Below are 18,879 nucleotides of genomic sequence, written 5' to 3'. Positions count from 1 at the left end.
CATATGTGAAATGACACCCCAAAATAAATTCTGCTGCTTCTCCTGAGTACGGGGATACCACATATGTGGGACTTTTTGGGAGCCTAGCCACGTACGGGGCCCCGAAAACCAAGCACCACCTTCAGGCATTCTAAGGGCGTAAATTTTTGAGTTCACTTCTCACTACCTATTACAGTTTTGAAGGCCATAAAATGCCAAGATGGCACAAAACCCCCACAAATTACCCCATTTTAGAAAGTAGACACCCCAAGCTATTTGCTGAGAGGCATGTTGAGTCCATGGAATATTTTATATTTTGCCACAAGTTGCGGGAAAATTACAAACTTTTTTTTTTTTTTTTTCACAAAGTTGTCACTAAATGATATATTGCTCACACATGCTATGGGCATATGTGAAATGACACCCCAAAATAAATTCTGCTGCTTCTCCTGAGTACGGGGATACCACATATGTGGGACTTTTTGGGAGCCTAGCCGCGTACGGGGCCCCGAAAACCAAGCACCGCCTTCAGGCTTTCTAAGGGCGTTACAGTTTTGAAGGCCATAAAATGCCAAGATGGCACAAACCCCCCCCAAATGACCCCATTTTGGAAAGTAGACACCCCTAAATTTAGGGGTACACTAGTGAGACTAGGTAATAAATGGCGGGTGCCCTGAAACTATAAAAAAATAACTAACCAACCAGCGTCACCTGTAACAGTTATATGGTGATCACTGGTGAAAGGGTTAACTAGGGGGCAATCAGGGGGCTTTATGCGGTAGTATATGGGGGTCCCTGGCGCTATAAAAAGCTGCGGCGAACCTAAATACCTACCTGCCTAACTAGCGTCACCTGTGACACTAATACGGCGATCAGAAAAATGATCGCTTATTAGGCTGGGTTCACACTGGAGCGATACGGAAACGCCGCGAATCCGCGGCGGGTTCCCGCATCGCATGCCTCCCGGCGGCAGTTCACACTGCCCTATGCGAACTGCTGGGAGTGTCAGTGAAATGTTACTGACACCCCCAGATCAGTTCGCATATCGCAGTGAGATCTGCAAACTCGGATCGCATGGTGTGAACACCCATGCGATCCGATTCTGCTGCGGGCCAAAAAAAGGGTCCCGTGCGAATTTGCGGCGGGTGTGGCGGGTGCGGCGAATGGCTGAACTCGAATCGCACAGAGATCGGATGTGATTTGCACTGCAGTGCGGTGCGAATCACATTCGTTCTCATAAACCGCTGCAATGTGAACCCAGCCTTAGTGACACTGGCGACGGGGGGTGATCACGGGGTTAAACCTTTATTGGGGGGGTTAGGGGGGTACATTAGAACTAAAGGGGGCTAACTCTAACTGCCCTAACAGTTATTACAGTCACAAATGACACCAATGCAAAAAAAAATAAAAAATTACATTGGTGTCACTGTGACTGGGGGGCAGGGGTAATTGGAGGGGGTGATCGGGGGGTAAAGGGGGGGTGTGAGTGTGCCTGGCATGTTCTACTGTGTGTGTAGAGTGTTGGTGCAACTCACCGATCCGCTCTCCTCCGTGTCGGAACGAAAAATACCGACACGGAGGAGAGAATACATCACTTCCTCTCCTGTGTTTACATTACAGGAGAGGAAGTGATGTCACGGGGGATTTCTATTCATCGGGAGCGATCGCGAGGGGGTGGCCATGAATGAATGGCCGCCCCCTCGTCCCGGATCGCTCCCGGACGAAAACCGACCGCCGCAGGCACCGGGCGGGGGCCCGATCGGGCCCCCGACCCGCGGGAGGCAAGGGACGTACATGTAAGTCCTTATGCCTGCCCGTGCCATTCTGCCGACGTACATCAGCGTGCGGCGGTCGGCAACTGGTTAAATTCACCAAGCTGAGACAAGCCCAGTGGTGTCACTAGGTTTGGTGTCACCTGGTGTGTAAAAACCCGGTGTCACTCCCCTTATCAGACCAGCTCAGAGTTGGAGGTTCAGCTACTGTACATATATATTGTAAGGGATCTTCCCGGGGTAGGGTGTGTTTGGACACAGTTCACAGCAGACTTGGAATATATGAAGCAGATCTTGGCGTTTATTCGTGGTACAAACAGTCCAGCAAACAAAACATACAGCAACACCGTGCTTTCTAAGTACAACAAAATAAACAAAAGACCTAGCCCGGCTGGGCGCTTACTAACAGGTTCTTCTCACCTATCTGACATTTATAAAGACAGCGTCTTTTCGTCTGGATATCGCAGGGTGGGTTTTAGCTCCAGCAGTGTCTGTGCTTGCAGCTTCCTTCAACATACAGGCTGTTCATTCCCTGGCTGGGAGCAATCACCTGCAGGCCTTGCAGAGCCTTTACCTTCCCAGGCTAATTAGGATCAAAGCTCACCTGATCCCAAACCCAGAACTGGATCGGGGGATGTGGAATGACAGGTCCCTCTACCAAACCTACCTGCCATTCCATATAAACCCAGGCCCGGCAAAATTACTTAACCACTCAACAGCATATCGCTGCTGAGAAACTGATCCATCCTGGATTTACCATCTCACACTCTGTCGCAACCTAGGTGAGATGTACACCCCCTCGATCACTTCTCCAGTGACATGTCTACATATCCCCCCCCTCTTTTTCAGACCGGAGGGCTGAGCCTTTTGTCCCCACAGACAACTTACCCTCGACAATGCATCAGCATTTGCCTGTAATTTCCCTGGCCTGTGTTCCACAGTGAAATTAAAGTTTTGTAGGGACAGAAACCATCTAGTCACTCTTGCATTTCTCTCCTTGTTTAACTTCATCCATGTTAGGGGGGCATGGTCTGTCACCAACTTGAATTTCCTGCCTAGCAAGTAATACTTTAAAGCTTCTAGAGCCCACTTTACTGCCAAACATTCTCGCTCCACAATGGCATAATTTTTCTCGGCCGGGGTTAGTTTCCTACTCAAGTACGTCACTGGATGCTCCTCACCATTCACTACTTGTGAGAGTACTGCACCTAAGCCTGTGTTAGAGGCATCTGTCTGGACCAGAAATTCTCGCCTGAAATCGGGGGTGATTAACACAGGTGGTTGGCACAAGGCAGACTTAAGGCTTTGGAAAGCCTTCTCGGCCTCTGGGGTCCACGTGACCATTGCTGTCTTTCCGCCCTTTGTCAAGTCAGTTAGTGGAGCAGCAACTGAGGCAAAGTTCGGCACAAATCTACGGTAATACCCCGTAATACCCAGGAAAGCTCTAACCTGTTTCCTTGTCAGGGGTCTAGGCCAATTCTGTATTGCCTCAATCTTATTTAGCTGTGGCTTAATCAACCCTCTCCCAATAATGTAGCCTAGATATTTGGCCTCTTCTAGGGCTAGAGCACACTTCTCGGCATTTATGGTCAACCCCGCATCACTTATGGCATCCAACACGGCCTGTACCTTACAGAGGTGACTTTCCCAATCAGGGCTAAAAATGACCACATCATCGAGGTAGGCAGCTGAGTAATCACGATGTGGTCGCAGAATTAAGTCCATCAACCTCTGGAAGGTTGCAGGCGCTCCATGTAACCCGAATGGCATCACTACATACTGGAATAGTCCATCAGGGGTAGAGAATGCCGTTTTCTCTTTAGCCTCAGCAGACAGTGGAATCTGCCAGTAGCCCTTTGTGAGATCGAGGGTGGTTATGTACCTGGCGTTACCCAACTTCTCAATTAACTAATCTACCCTGGGCATAGGATACGCATCGAACTTGGAGATCTCATTCAACTTTCTGAAATCGTTACAGAACCTCCAAGTTCCATTGGGCTTTGGGATTAGCACAATTGGGCTGGACCATTCACTCTGGGACACCTCAATTACCCCCAGAGCAAGCATACGTTTTACCTCGGCAGATACGGCTTCCCTACGTGCCTCCAGTATCCTATAGGGCTTTAGGTTTACTCTGCTTCTAGGCTCAGTTTCAATGTGATGATGGATGAGGTGGGTACGCCCTGGGAGGTCAGAGAACTTGTTTTTGTTTTTCTGTAGAAATTCCTGAGCCTCCTGTTTCTGTGACACTGATAGAGTATCACCTACCTTGACTGGAGGGATTGGTTGTGACAAATTATTAACAGTATTTGTCGCCACCAAGGATTCCCTGTCTTTCCAGGGCTTGATCAAGTTTATGTGATAAACTTGGAAAGGCTTCCTTCTACCTGGTTGGTGCACCTTGTAGTTCACCTCACTGATCTTTTCAACAATTTCATAAGGACCTTGCCACTTCGCCAAGAATTTACTCTCAACAGTGGGGACTAGTATAAGGACCCTATCGCCTGGGTTGAATGTCCTGATTCTTGCGGACCGGTTGTAAATCCTACTTTGGGCCTCTTGAGCCCTCTGGAGGTGTTCCCTTACGAGGGGCATTACAGTGGCTATACGGTCCTGCATTTGTGCTACATGTTCAATAACACTCTTGTATGGGGTGGACTCATTCTCCCATGTCTCTTTTGCGATGTCCAGTAGACCCCTAGGGTGACGACCATAGACCAACTCGAATGGTGAGAACCCGGTGGACGCTTGGGGCACTTCCCTAATAGCAAACATGAGGTAGGGTAATAAATGATCCCAGTCACGACCATCTTTTTCCACCACTTTCTTCAACATATGTTTCAAAGTTTTATTAAATCTCTCCACCAATCCGTCCGTCTGGGGGTGGTATACAGAGGTACGGATGTGTGAGATTTTAAATAGTTTGCATAACTCCTTCATTACTTTCGACATAAATGGCGTACCTTGGTCAGTTAGGATTTCTTTGGGGATCCCAGTCCTAGAGAACATATAAAACAACTCACGTGCAATTGTTTTAGATGCAGTGTTTCTTAAGGGTACAGCCTCAGGATAGCGGGTCGCATAATCCATGACTACCAAAATATACTGGTGTCCTCTAGCTGACTTTACAATGGGACCCACTAAATCCATGGCAATACGCTCAAAAGGCACCTCTATAATAGGGAGCGAAACCAAAGGACTGCGAAAATGAGACACTGGGGCATTAACCTGACATGTGGGGCACGACTCACAGTATTTTTTAATGTCATCATATATGGCCGGCCAAAAAAATCTCTGGAGAACCCTCTCTCTCGTTTTGTCAGTCCCCAAGTGTCCCCCAAGAACATGGTTATGAGCCATGTCAAGCACCTGACGCCGGTACGGCTTAGGTACCAGAAGCTGTTCCACAATCTCATCCTTAATCTTATTGACTCTATAGAAAAGATCATTAGTCACCGAAAAATGTGGAAATTTTTTTTCAGCATCTGGTTCCTGAGGTACCCCATTCATAACAGTAACCTGCTCTCTCGCATTTTTGAGAGTGGGGTCCTGTAATTGTGCAGCCCCAAAATTATCCCTAGACACCTCTAAGTCTAGTATATTTTGCTCAGTGGGAGGATCCTCCTCCCCAACCAGGACCTGCAAAGGAAAACAATCATTTTCATCCTGCATACTTTTATCATTCACAGCGGACAAGGCAACCTCCTTAGAGGTATCCTCACTCCTTTTGGGGATTTCTCTTTTTTCCCAGAGAGCCCAGAATAACGGAAAATCGCGGCCCAATATTACATCATGCATGAGGTTTTTAACCACACCCACTTCATATTGTACGGTGCCTTGTTTAGTCCCGACTTTAGCCCGCACTATAGGGTACACTTTTGTATCACCATGTATGCACACAACACTCATATGCTTGTTAGGCTCTAAGTCCCCAGCCACCAGGCTAGCATGCACCAAGGTTACGAGGCTTCCTGAGTCCATTAACGCTTTAACAGGAAAGTCATTGATTGTGATGTTGCAGATTTGCGGTTCAGTCTCTAGTCCAGGAACTGCAGCACAAGATGGTTCCGCAAATAGCGACTGGCGCCGGCTAGCGTCACATTCCATGGGTTCAGAGGTAAGAGGGCAATGGGCAGACACGTGTCCCGCCTCATGGCATCTCCAACACTGGATAGGGGCTGGTCTCCTTGGCAAGGAGTCCTTTTTAGAGCCCCTTAGCCACCCGGGACCATCACCAGTCTTTTGTCCCTGAGACACCACTTGAGCCCTTATCCCTCCATCAGCAGCCCTCCACACTCCCCCAATAGATGGAAGTCTCTTACCAGCTGACGGCACAGGTCTGGCGCTCCGGGGAGGTGAAGATGCTGCAGGAACATCACGGAGGTAGTCCTCAGTCGCCTGGAACCTCTCCACAAGGTTGACAAGTTCGTTTGCATCCTTAGGATCACCTTGTCCCACCCAGCGTTGCAGGTCAGTAGGAAGTGCTCGGAGGTAGCGATCCATCACGATCTTCTCTAGGATTTGTGCAGGAGTAGAAGTGTCTGGCTCCAACCACTTTCTTGCCAAATGGATTAGGTCATACATCTGGGACCTCGCTGATTGGTCCAGACTGTAGCTCCAGTTGCGTACCCTCCGGGCACGGACCGCAGTAGTAACTCCTAGTCGGGCAAGTATCTCCGCTTTTAGCCGAGTATAGTCCTTGACCTCTTGCTCACTGAGGTCATAGTAGGCCTTTTGAGGTTCACCTGTTAAATAGGGCGCAATTACCTCTGCCCATTCAGCGGCTGGTAACTTCTCTCGCTCAGCCACGCGCTCAAATATTGTTAGAAAGGCCTCAACATCGTCCTCAGCAGTCATCTTTTGCAGCGCTTTCTGCACAGTCCTTCTCCCAAAAAAATTTTCTGGAGCGGCTCCCTCCACTGTGGGTGGATTAGCAACCACAGGCGCCTCTCGATTTGCTATCAGGTGCTCGAGAAGTTGTTGTTGTGCAGCCATCATCTGTTCATGTCGTTTATTGGCCTCTGTCTGAGCCTGCTGTTGTTGCAAACTCACTTGCATAAACTGCTTCAGCATCTCCTCCATGTTGCTGGACTGTTCTTGGAGTTTAGATGCAGCTTTCACCCAGGACATAAGCAGCTGTAGCCAAGTCTGTCCACACCGTTGCCCCTAGCAACCGTCTGTTGCCCGCATTCTCCACCAATTGTAAGGGATCTTCCCGGGGTAGGGTGTGTTTGGACACAGTTCACAGCAGACTTGGAATATATGAAGCAGATCTTGGCGTTTATTCGTGGTACAAACAGTCCAGCAAACAAAACATACAGCAACACCGTGCTTTCTAAGTACAACAAAATAAACAAAAGACCTAGCCCGGCTGGGCGCTTACTAACAGGTTCTTCTCACCTATCTGACATTTATAAAGACAGCGTCTTTTCGTCTGGATATCGCAGGGTGGGTTTTAGCTCCAGCAGTGTCTGTGCTTGCAGCTTCCTTCAACATACAGGCTGTTCATTCCCTGGCTGGGAGCAATCACCTGCAGGCCTTGCAGAGCCTTTACCTTCCCAGGCTAATTAGGATCAAAGCTCACCTGATCCCAAACCCAGAACTGGATCGGGGGATGTGGAATGACAGGTCCCTCTACCAAACCTACCTGCCATTCCATATAAACCCAGGCCCGGCAAAATTACTTAACCACTCAACAGCATATCGCTGCTGAGAAACTGATCCATCCTGGATTTACCATCTCACACTCTGTCGCAACCTAGGTGAGATGTACACCCCCTCGATCACTTCTCCAGTGACATGTCTACAATATATATTATAGCTGTGTCCAGCAGCACCCCCGTTATCAGATCAGCTTGGGGGGCAGGTCAGCTACTATGTGTATATTATATATAAAAATAGATGTGTGCAGCTGCACCCCCCCCCCCCCACCTTTAGCAGACCAGCTCAGGGTGGGCAGCTCAGCTACTAAATATATTATATGTATATTTATATATTAGTTGTATATAAAAAAAAACTATAGTATATGTAGCAGCGGCTCCTGAAGAGCACGCACTATGCATTGTTCTAAAGTTAAAGTGGCCTAAACTGCAGTTTGGTTTGGGTATAATTATCTAAATTGGGCCTCTGCATCAGTCTGACTGGACTGTGAGATGTTCAGCCTGGCTACAGGGGGCACTGTCTCCTCTGGCAGGCATGGAACTATGTGTATCCAAAAAAAAACTGTCAATGACAATCAACACTGCGCTAACCCCAAAAATTTACATACAAAAAAGCTGCTAACACAATCACAAGGATATACAATAGTGAAGAAAATTCCAAATGTTAAATTATAGTGTAGCGCTATATAAAATATGATTAAATCATAATCATAATTTAATCATATTTTATATAGCGCTACACTATAATTTAACATTAGGCATGGAACTATGGTCTGGTCAGGTGCTTAAGTTGCTCTCTCTCGGAGCATACCCAGTGGGAGTGGTGCTCTCTGGGAGAGGGTATTTAATATGCAGAGGACACGTGGTTCGGGGTTCTGGTCCAGAATGATGTGCTGACTTCATGGTCCTGGTCCTCCAGACCAGCCCCCAAGAAAGCTATGGCCTGGGGTGCGGATCCACCCGACTTTAATGTCTTGGGGCTGGCTAGCCTGAGGCAAGGAAACTAAGGAAGGATTCTGAGGTGGTTTGGTGTCGTCTCCGGTTCGGGAGAGACCCAGTATACTTCCAGCATTCCAGGGGAAGACTCTTCAGAAGAACACCACGTACAGGTTGGTTTTTTTAGCAAGAGCCTGGAAGGGCTGAAGTAACCGAGAGAATCTGGTCTGGTTGATATCGTCAAGTAGGTTGAGAGATCTAGGTATCCTACAAGTGTTCGCCAGCTTAGTTTTCCTACGGGTTCTACAGCAACGTCTGTGTCAGAGACATTATTTTGTACGTTTCTACAACAATGTCTGTGGCAGAGACTTGTTCCTGAGTAAGCACCAAGTTGGCGGCTAGGCCTTGTGAGAGAAGGACTGTCCAACCTGAGTGATCATCCCGTTGCGAATGGCTATTCTCTGGATGCAGTCAGAGTAAGCACGTTCTTCAACGTTTTTCCTGACTTTGACACTAAGAGTACCTGAACCCTCTTTCCAACCCTCTGATCCCAAGTTAAAAGACTGTTCAATTGTCTGAGTTTTGCAAATAAAATCCATTCAAGTGGACCTGTTGTCAGTCTCGAGTTATAGGCCATCTGCCACGGGACATCCCCTGGACGTGCTACAAGGAGAACGGAAGGTAACGGTAAGCCCAAAAATAACCAGCAGCTCCTTCGGGGGTTAGTGCTACATATAGTTGTATATAACAAGCACAAATTAATTTACCAAATGTATAGTTGTATATAAAAGAAAACTATGGTATAGTTGTATATAAAATGCACAATTTAATTTCCCAGAGCTAAACCTTTCATCCAATTTCTAAGCGGCCATATTTGTTTATTTCTAAAAGACCCCCCACCCCTCCTTTACACTTCAATGTATTCAGATCGCCGCAAACGGCAATTCTGGATACCGTATATCTTTTTAAAACCGGCGCCATTGGCAGCAGAGTAAACGGGAAGTGACGTCATGACGTCGCTTCCGTGTTTACTATGAGGAGACTGGAACGAAGCCGATTACGGCTTTGTTCCAGTTCCTCACCAGCAGCCGGAGGCATCAGACGTGGAATCGGTGCTCCCGATCGAGCGGGAGCACCGGTAACAGCCCGCTCCTCCGGCATAACAGCCGAGCGGCTTTTAGCTGATTCGGTTGTTATGGCTGGATAGCCAATCGCCCGCTGAAAAAAAACGGTACCGGGATGATGCCTGCAGGTGCGGGCATCATCCCGGTATACCCCCCGGAAGCCAAGCACGCACATCTGCGTACGCTCGGCGGGAAGGGGATAAACATTCCACCTGGAGATATAATAGAAACATTCTATTTCAATTTTACCCTCATTCACACAGAACTTATGTTTCACAGGATGCAAAGCTCTATTTATTTATTTTTTGTATAAATACACCCCCAACTATTGTAAACCTGTTTGTAAATACTTTTTGTTGGTCTGTATCCAGCCTAAAATCTGCTCACATCTACACACCTGTCCCACTGTGCATGGTCTGATACAAGAGCGGCATGTGCTAATTGTAAGAATCTACAAAAGGAAGGAAATATAAAAATTGGGAAAATCAGGCATTTTTTTTGTCTGGCTGGAAGGTCAAACTTAAATCGCTGCACCAGATAGACACCAGGAGGTTGCACTACCTTCCGGTGTTTGCATCTCGGCACCCTACACACAATCCAACAAATGTCTACTCAGGTCCCACAATGCACTACCTGCAATGCCCAGCCATCAAGGACCAATGTAAGTGCAATAAAGAGGCTACACCCTCAAGTGACTCATTGGATGTGACAGTTTTACTGCATCACCACTCACACCAGTGTAGTGTATTGTGGTGCACTAAAACCAAAATGCATTGGTGTGGCATTAACAATGAATGGCACTGCAGCACACCAAGCAAGCACAGAAAATACCTGTTGATCCTGCCAGAAACGCTGTGTTTGGGTCACTTCCTGTAAGTTGAACTGAAAGTACAAGCAATGTTATCTTTCTTCTGTAAACTACCAATCCCTGTATACTCCATGTAATGGAGATGAACAAAGGCAAACATGTTTGCAGTATAGCCTGGGTGACAATCATGGCTCCTTCCATGGATCCTCACAATTGGTGAGCGTAGCTGCTTAGAGGCAGGAGGTGTGTAATTCAAATGACAGTAGCCTGAAAAAGATAAAACTAATGCAGCCGTGTCATCCAACAACTAATAAGCTTCAATATTTTACTGTTACTTTTGTTCAGGCCACGTCTTGCTATGGGGTGACCACACTCCGGCCATGCCCTCCTATTGTCCTTGTGTTGTCACCTTGCCACTTACGCCCCCTGGTGGAAACTAAATATGCCTTTGCCCACAAATATTGTACACAGGCATGGTCTGCCCTTTGGAATGCTGGTCCAAAGCATTTATGTGCCGGCGATACTGGTGTGGGTGCATATAATCAAGAAGTGGCTGAAAAGAGGCTGGAGATCGGCAGCACTGAAAAGAGGGAGGCGGGAGGATTCTAAAAAGAAAACCTGCGGCAAATGTTTATCATACACAGTGCTTTAGCAAACTAAATGTCATCCAGTTAGGTCTACTGTAGCAAATACAGTATATAGTACCCCACCCACATGTCCAAGGTACAACCTATTGGGGCAGTAGCTTCAGAGGGCCTATAATACACATAAACCTGGCCCGGGTCAGTAGGGTTTTTGGAACCTTGCAGTTTGGTGGCAATTCAGACCAATTGTTTCATCACCTGATTGCTTAGTTATTGCAATCACATCCAGGAAAATTTGAAGGACATTATTTTTAATTCAGTCTTTTAATAGACTAAATGAGGATTTTATAGAAATTTATTTCACGGCTCTGCCTCGCATCGCCCTGGAAAAGAAGATACGATCAAAGATTCAGATCAAATCTTCAAAACTGATGTATGGACGGCCACATTGTAACACTGTATCATGTGTATTGCAGCTGCACACAATAGTGGCATCTTGTGGCAGTAATTGGTACTGCAACCCATTATTATTTACAAATGAAAAAATATAGATTTTCATTTTAAAATCTAAATTTAGCTAGTGCAACGTATCGATGGAACTGCCTGGGCTTCACTAATAACGAGTTGACCCTCATCATGGCAATTAATATAGAGTTGACCGTCACCTCACCATTGCTACTAGTATAGAGCCTCGACATGGCCATTAAAGTGGTGGTAAACCCTTACAAACCACTTTGACCTACATGTAAGCCTAGATTAAGGCTTACCTGTAGGTCCAAGAAATATCTCCTAAACCTACACAGTTTAGGACATATTTACAAAAAGACAGTCACTGCTGTCAAAGGTGCACTATATGCCGTTAGTGGCAGCTCCCGTGCGCATGCGTGGGAGTGACGTCATCGCTGCTCCGGCAAGGAGAGTGGCCAGAGCAGCGATACCTGGAAGAAGATGGATGCTCCGAGCTACAGGGGACATCCGCGACATCGCTGGTTCCTGTGTCAGGTAAGTGACACATAATGGGCTACTATGCGATGCATAGTAGCCCATTCTGCTTTACCTTTACAGGGAGACAAAGAAGAAGTAAACCCATAGTTGAACCTCGACATGGCCATTACTACAGAGTTGACCCTCGACATGGACATTACTGCAGAGTTGACCCTCGACATGGCCATTACTATAGAGTTGACCATCATCAAGGCCATTACTATAGGGCTAGCCCTCACCAAGGCCATTGCTATAGAGTTGACCCTTGATATGGCTATTATTATAGAGTTGACCCTCGTCATGACCATTACCTTTTTAGAGCCGGTGTCCCCAGACCACATCATGAATTTATGGAGCTGGCTTTGTACACTGGGCACATGGTGGAACAGAAAAGGGTCTTCACCAAACTGTTACAACAAGGCTTGAAGAGCACAATTGTCTACAATATCTTTGTATGAGATATCACCAGTACTTTTCACTGGAAACACATGAGCTCCATCATTTGGAGGTGGAGGGGCACATACCTTTGGCCATATATTGTACATGTGCACACAGGCAATGAAAGTATACATGTTTCGGGATTATGGGGATTTGTCTAAAAAGACTAAAGGTGGTCTTAGAATGTTAGAACATGCAACCCCCAATCAATGGCCAGCTCACCTGTGTCTACATTTCCCACATCGCTCAACCCATTGTGTCTGCTTATCTAATGCACTCCTCTTGGCCTCATTCATGATGAAGTTGAGCCATGGTATCCTGATGCTAAATAATTCAGTATGTAGCATGCCCTCACCAAACTCTACAGCTGCGTGGGTATTCTCCATTCCGCACCACCTCCTCCGCAAGGACAAATGCTTGCAGATCTTGAGGTTGCTGCTCCCAGTTTTCGCTGGCATCTGGTCCATTGGCAGCGCTCTCTTCCACACTGGCAACAGGCGATGGTGCCTGTGCAGGTTCCGCCCTGTTGCTCCTTCCAGCATCCTCCACACCTCCCGCCAGCCGCTGCTCCCTACTGATCAGTTCCCGGATGTCCAAGATGAGTCGTGACAGTTTGGAGAAATTGCGTGACTGCTCTATGCAGGGAAGGCGCATTGGCCGGGTCAGGTCTACTTCCAGGGTTGGCCATCCAGCTGGGACATTAAGGTCTCCCTGAATACAAAGAGAACAAATTCATAATGTACGTCCGCACCATTATAGGGCCACTACACAGATGACAACTATACATTGTACTTTACATCTGACCTCTGGCCTTCTCTTCAGTCTTGAACAGTTGTACAGGCTCCTCTCCTGGACTGAAATGGCTTACAACAATTTCACTGCACACTGCGAGCTTCTCACAACAAGCATTAGAAGCTGCAGCAAGTCACATAGAGCCTGCCAAATTTCCCAGCTGGAGGACTTGCAGCATCTTCTAGCCCTTTCCTCCCCAGCCTGACTGTCCCTGGCCAACCCCTTGCATTCAGAAGGCTCAACAGAGCATGTAGGCCCTACGTAGTAAGGTCTGTATGCAAATACAATGTGTAACAAGTGTGTAGGGTGCTGAACTTCAACACCACCATATAGCTAGGTATCAGCAGACAGAATAGGGTGCAATGTCAGATATTGGGCAAATCCGAGCAGCCTCAAAATGATCACTGGGATAGTGGAATAAGGACAGTAATTAATAATACACTAGCCAGGCGCTCCAGTGGAATCGCATATGAACAGTCTGTGGAATGAGTGGTATGCAACCGGCTAGATGACAGTTGATTCCAAAGCCCCAAATCCACAAGAGACAGGATGTCCAGTTCAAGTAATGATTTATTGCAATGAAAAGATAAAAAGTCTTACATGGGGCATCACAGTGTGTACCAGTTGTTGAAAGAACCCAGCCTGAGGTCGGAAGGGATGTGCCGGAGGGACTCGGATGACAGATGGGATCCGTGACAGGATGACGACGGCTGTGGCAGAGGAAACGGGTGAACTCTTCTCACCGGAAATCACATCACCAGAACCAAGAAGCCTACAGCCGCACAACGTAGACCACTGGAACACACCAAGGAGGTGCTGACAGAACAACATGCTTTGGGGTAATGCCCCCTTGTCAACTCCCAATGGGCTAACCAGCAAGGCAATCTTATATACCTATATCAACTGGAACGGCACATCCCCTTGCCCAGAGATAGGCAAATCAACTACCAGTGGATAACTAGATTAAAAAACAGCCATTATACCAAGAACTATACAGCTGTCCCAATATAAGATGATTAAAAAAATGAACAATAAAACTATGATGTAATAAAAAATAGAGTTACAGTGATATTATCCCACCAATGCTTGTTTGATACAATACAAATACCAGAAAAAAGTACTGGGCTGAAGCTCATGATATAAGGAAAGACTAAAGGAGATGCATGGAAGGGAGAGGAAAAAAGGAGGGACCATTATCAGGGGTTACATCCATCCACACCCACATGCCCTTGCTCATACATACAGTGCCTTGAAAAAGTATTCACACCCCTTGAAATTTTCCACATTTTGTCATGTTACAACCAAAAACTTAAATGTAATTTATTGGGCTTTTATGTGATAGACTAACACAAAACGGCACATAATTGACAGGTGGAAGGAAAATTATAAATGGTTTTCAACATTTTTTACAAATAAATATGTGAAAAGTGTAGCGTGCATTTCTTTTCAACCCCTTTTACTCTGATACCCCTAAGGCCCCTTTCACACGTGCGGACAGTATGTCCGTATTTCATCCATCCATTTATGGATGAAATACGGACATACATGCATTCCTATGGGATAACGGGTGTCAGCGGATGAAAATCTGCTGACACCCGATATCATCCGTCTCCGCTATGGTCCAATTCTTATTTTTCTATCCATCTGCAGAGCGGATCGGATGAACACGGACAGACGGTCCGTGTTCATCCGATCCCCCATAGAAGAGAGCGGAGATCTGACAGGGCGGTCCCTGCACAGTGTGCAGGGACCGCCCTGTCATTTTCCGGCTCAGCGTGGATAAACAGAGCGATCCCCGCTGAGCAAGCGGATGTTCACAGGGCGGATCATCACGGATCTGTCCCGTGTGAAAGGGGCCTATCTAAAACCTAGTGGAACAATTTGCATTCAGAAGTCAACTAATTAGTAAATACTTAGTAGTCCACCTGTGTGTAATTTAATCTCAGTATAAATACAGCTGTTCTGTGAAGCCCTCAGATGTTTGTTAGAGAACCTTAGTTAACAAACAGCATTATGAATGACAAGGAACACACGAGACAGGTCAGGGATAAAGTTGTGGAGAACTTTGAAACAGGGTTAGGTTATAAAAAAATATCCCAAGTATTTTACGTCTCACTGAGCTCTGTTCCATCCATCATCTGAAAATGGAAAGAGTATGGCACAACCGAAAACCTACCAACACATGGCCGTCCACCTAAACTGACAGGCCGGGCAAGGAGGGCATTAATCAGAGAAGTAGCCGAGAGGCACATGGTAACTCCATGTGCCTGAAGGAGTTACAGAGATCCAGAGCTCAGGTGGGAGAATCTGTCCACAGGACAACTATTAGTCGCGCTCTCCACAAATCTGCCCTTTATGAAAGAGTGGCAAGAAGAAAGCCATTGTTGAAATAAAGCTACAAGAAGTCCTGTTTGCAGTTTGCGAGAAGCCATGTGGGGGACACAGCAAACATGTGGAAGAAAGTGCTCTGGTTAGATGAGATCAAAATGTTACTTTTTGGCCTAAAAGCAAAACGTTATATGTGGAGGAAAACTAACACTGCACATCACCCTGAACACACATCCCCACCGTGAAACATGGTGGTGACAGCACCATGCTGTGGGGATGCTATTCTTCAGGGACAGGGAAGCTGGTCAGAGTTGATAGAAAGATGGATGGAGCCAAATACAGGGCAATCTTAGAAGAAAACCTGTTCCAGTCTGCAAAAGACTTGAGACTGGTAGGATAGAACCAATGTTATGATGGAGTGCTACCTTTGTCATTATTCTTGCTCCTCTTCCTTATTCCTCCTCCTCCTCATTCCCTGCCCCTTCTTTGTCTATGCCTACTCACTTGGCTGTCGTTCCTTATGTTCAATGGCTAATATTTGGCCACAGATGCTTTAACCAGTTGCCGACCGCCGCACGACGATGTACGTCAACAGAATGGCACGGGCAGGCATATGGGCGTACCTGTACGTCCCTGCCTTCCCGTGGGTGGGGGGCCCGATTGCCCCCCCCCCCCCCCCCGGTGCCAGCGGTGGTTGGAATCCGTTCAGGAGCGATCCGGGATGAGGGGGCGGCCATTCGTTCATGGCCACCCCCTCGCGATCGCTCCTGACGAATGGAAGTGCAGCGTGACATCACTTCCTCTCCTGTAAACACAGGCAGAGGAAGTGATGTAATCTCTCCTCCGTGTCGGTATTTTTCGTTCCGGCACCGAGGAGAGAGGATCGGTGAGTTGCACCGACACTACACAATACAGGAGAACATGCCGGGCACACTCTCACCCCCCAATCACCCCCCCAATCACCCCTGCACCCCCAGTCACAGTGACACCAATTGCATTTTTTTTTTTTGCATTGGTGTCATTTGTGACTGTAATAACTGTTAGGGCAGTTAGGGTTAGCCCCCTTTAGTTCTAGGGTACCTCCTAACCCCCCATCGCTCCAGTGTGAACCCAGCCTAATAAGCGATCGTTTTTCTGATCGCTGTATTAGTGTCACAGGTGACGCTAGTTAGGCAGGTAGGTATTTAGGTTCGCCACAGCTTTTTATAGCGCCAGGGACCCCCATATACTACCGCATAAAGCCCCCTGATTGCCCCCTAGTTAACCCTTTCACCAGTGATCACCAAATAACTGTTACAGGTGACGCTGGTTGGTTAGTTATTTTTTTATAGTTTCAGGGCACCCGCCATTTATTACCTAATAAAGGTTTAACCCCCTGATCACCCGGCGGGTGATATAAGTTTGAGGGTCAGATAAGGTCTGTGTCGCCCCAGGCAGCGTCAGGTTAGTGCCAGTACCGCTAACACCCACGCGCAAAGCATACACCTCCCTTAGTAATATAGTATCTGATCAGATCTATATTAGCGTCGCCAGCAGTTTAGGTTTCCCAAAACGCATTGTTAGCGGGATCAGCCCAGATACCTGCTACCACCTGCATTTAGCCCCTCCGCCAAGCCCAGCCCAGCCCACCCAAGTGCAGTATCGATCGATCACTGTCACTTACAAAACACAACGCACATAACTGCAGCGTTCGCAGAGTCAGGCCTGATCCCTGTGATCGCTAACAGTTTTTTTTGTAGCGTTTTGATACAGTCGCTGACAGCCTAGGTGCTTTTTTACCTGTGAGTCTCACTAGTGTACCCCTAAAATTAGGGGTGTCTACTTTCCAAAATGGGGTCATTTGGGGGGGTTTGTGCCATCTTGACATTTTATGGCCTTCAAAACTGCGATAGGTAATGAGGAGTAAAATCAAAAATTTACACCCTTAGAAATCCTGAAGGCAGTGCTTGGTTTTCGGGGCCCCGTACGCGGCTAGGCTCCCAAAAAATCCCACACATGTGGTATCCCCGTACTCAGGAGAAGTAGCAGAATTTATTTTGGGGTGTCATTTCACATATGCCCATGGCATGTGTGAGCAATATATCATTTAGTGACAACTTTGTGGAAAAAAAAAAAAAAAGTTTGTAAAATTCCCGCAACTTGTGGCAAAATATAAAATATTCCATGGACTTAACATGCCTCTCAGCAAATAGCTTGGGGTGTCTACTTTCTAAAATGGGGTCATTTGTGGGGGTTTTGTGCCATCTTGGCATTTTATGGCCTTCAAAACTGTAATAGGTAGTGAGGAGTGAAGTCAAAAATTTACGCCCTTAGAAAGCCTGAAGGCGGTGCTTGGTTTTCGGGGCCTCGTACGTGGCTAGGCTCCCAAAAAGTCCCACATATGTGGTATCCCCGTACTCAGGAGAAGCAGCAGAATTTATTTTGGGGTGTCATTTCACATATGCTCATAGCATGTGTGAGCAATATATCATTTAGTGACAACTTTGTGAAAAAAAATAAAAAATAAATAAAAGTTTGTAATTTTCCCGCAATTTGTGGCAAAATATAAAATATTCCATGGACTCAACATGCCTCTCAGCAAATAGCTTGGGGTGTCTACTTTCTAAAATGGGGTCATTTGTGGGTGTTTTGTGCCATCTTGGCATTTTATGGCCTTCAAAACTGTGATAGGTAGTGAGGAGTGAAATTACAAATGTATGCCCTTAGAAATCCTGAAGGCGGTGCTTGGTTTTCGGGCCCCGTACGAGGCTAGGCTTCCAAAAAGTCGACCACATGTGGTATCCCCGTACTCAGGAGAAGCAGCAGAATGTATTTTGGGGTACAATTCCACATATAACCATGGCATGTGTGAGCAATATATCATTTAGTGACAACTTTGTGTAAAAAAAAATAAAACATTTTTTTTGTCATTATTCAATCGCTTGAGGCAAAAAAATAAAATATTCAATGGGCTCAACATGCCTCTTATCAATTTCCTTAGGGTGTCTACTTTCCAAAATGGGGTCATTTGGGGGGGTTTTGTACTGCCCTGCCATTTTAGCACGTCAAGAAATGAGATAGGCAGTCATAAACTAAAAGCTGCGTAAATTCCAGAAAACGTACCTTAGTTTGTAGATGTGACAACTTTTGCGCAAACCAATAAATATACAGTTATTGACTTTTTTTTACCAAAGACAAAAATGACTAAAATTGAGTTTATTGGATTTTTCTAATAACAAAAAGTAGAAAATATCATTTTTTTTCAAAATTTGCGGTCTTTTTACGTTTATATCGGAAAAAAAAAAAATTTGCAGTCAGTCAAATACCTTTAAAAGAAAGCTCTATTTGTGGGAAAAAAAGGACGCAAATTTTGTTTGGGTACAACATTGCATGACCGCGCAATTACCAGTTAAAGCAGCGCAGTGCCAAATTGTAAAAAGACCTCTGGTCATTGACCAGCAAAATGGTCCGGTCTGAAAGTGGTTAAAGATATGT

General features: G+C 46.4%; 1 protein-coding gene across 11 annotated transcripts in view; it reads right to left on the bottom strand.

The window, feature by feature from the left end:
• The window catches only part of LOC143928148 (F-box only protein 31-B-like), a 219,652-nt gene that overhangs the window by 124,228 nt on the left and 76,545 nt on the right, over positions 1-18,879 (bottom strand). For 2 of the 11 annotated variants that reach the window (XM_077452879.1, XM_077452846.1), the window contains one exon: positions 12,641-12,996. The exons of 7 other annotated variants lie outside the window; for them this stretch is intronic. In XM_077452879.1, the coding sequence (XP_077309005.1) occupies positions 12,641-12,996 (356 nt within the window). Of the gene's footprint in view, positions 1-12,640; positions 12,997-13,677; positions 13,784-18,879 lie in introns of those variants that run through there. 2 more of the 11 variants (XM_077452907.1, XM_077452935.1) reach the window with 2 other exon arrangements.

This window comes from Lithobates pipiens, unplaced genomic scaffold (genome assembly GCF_037356315.1).
Source record: "Lithobates pipiens isolate NorthernLeopardFrog02 unplaced genomic scaffold, aLitPip1_a1.2 Scaffold_10, whole genome shotgun sequence".
NCBI lineage: Eukaryota > Metazoa > Chordata > Amphibia > Anura > Ranidae > Lithobates > Lithobates pipiens.
The sequence above is the reverse complement of the archived record's forward strand: the minus strand, read 5'-3'. Positions and strand labels throughout refer to the sequence as shown.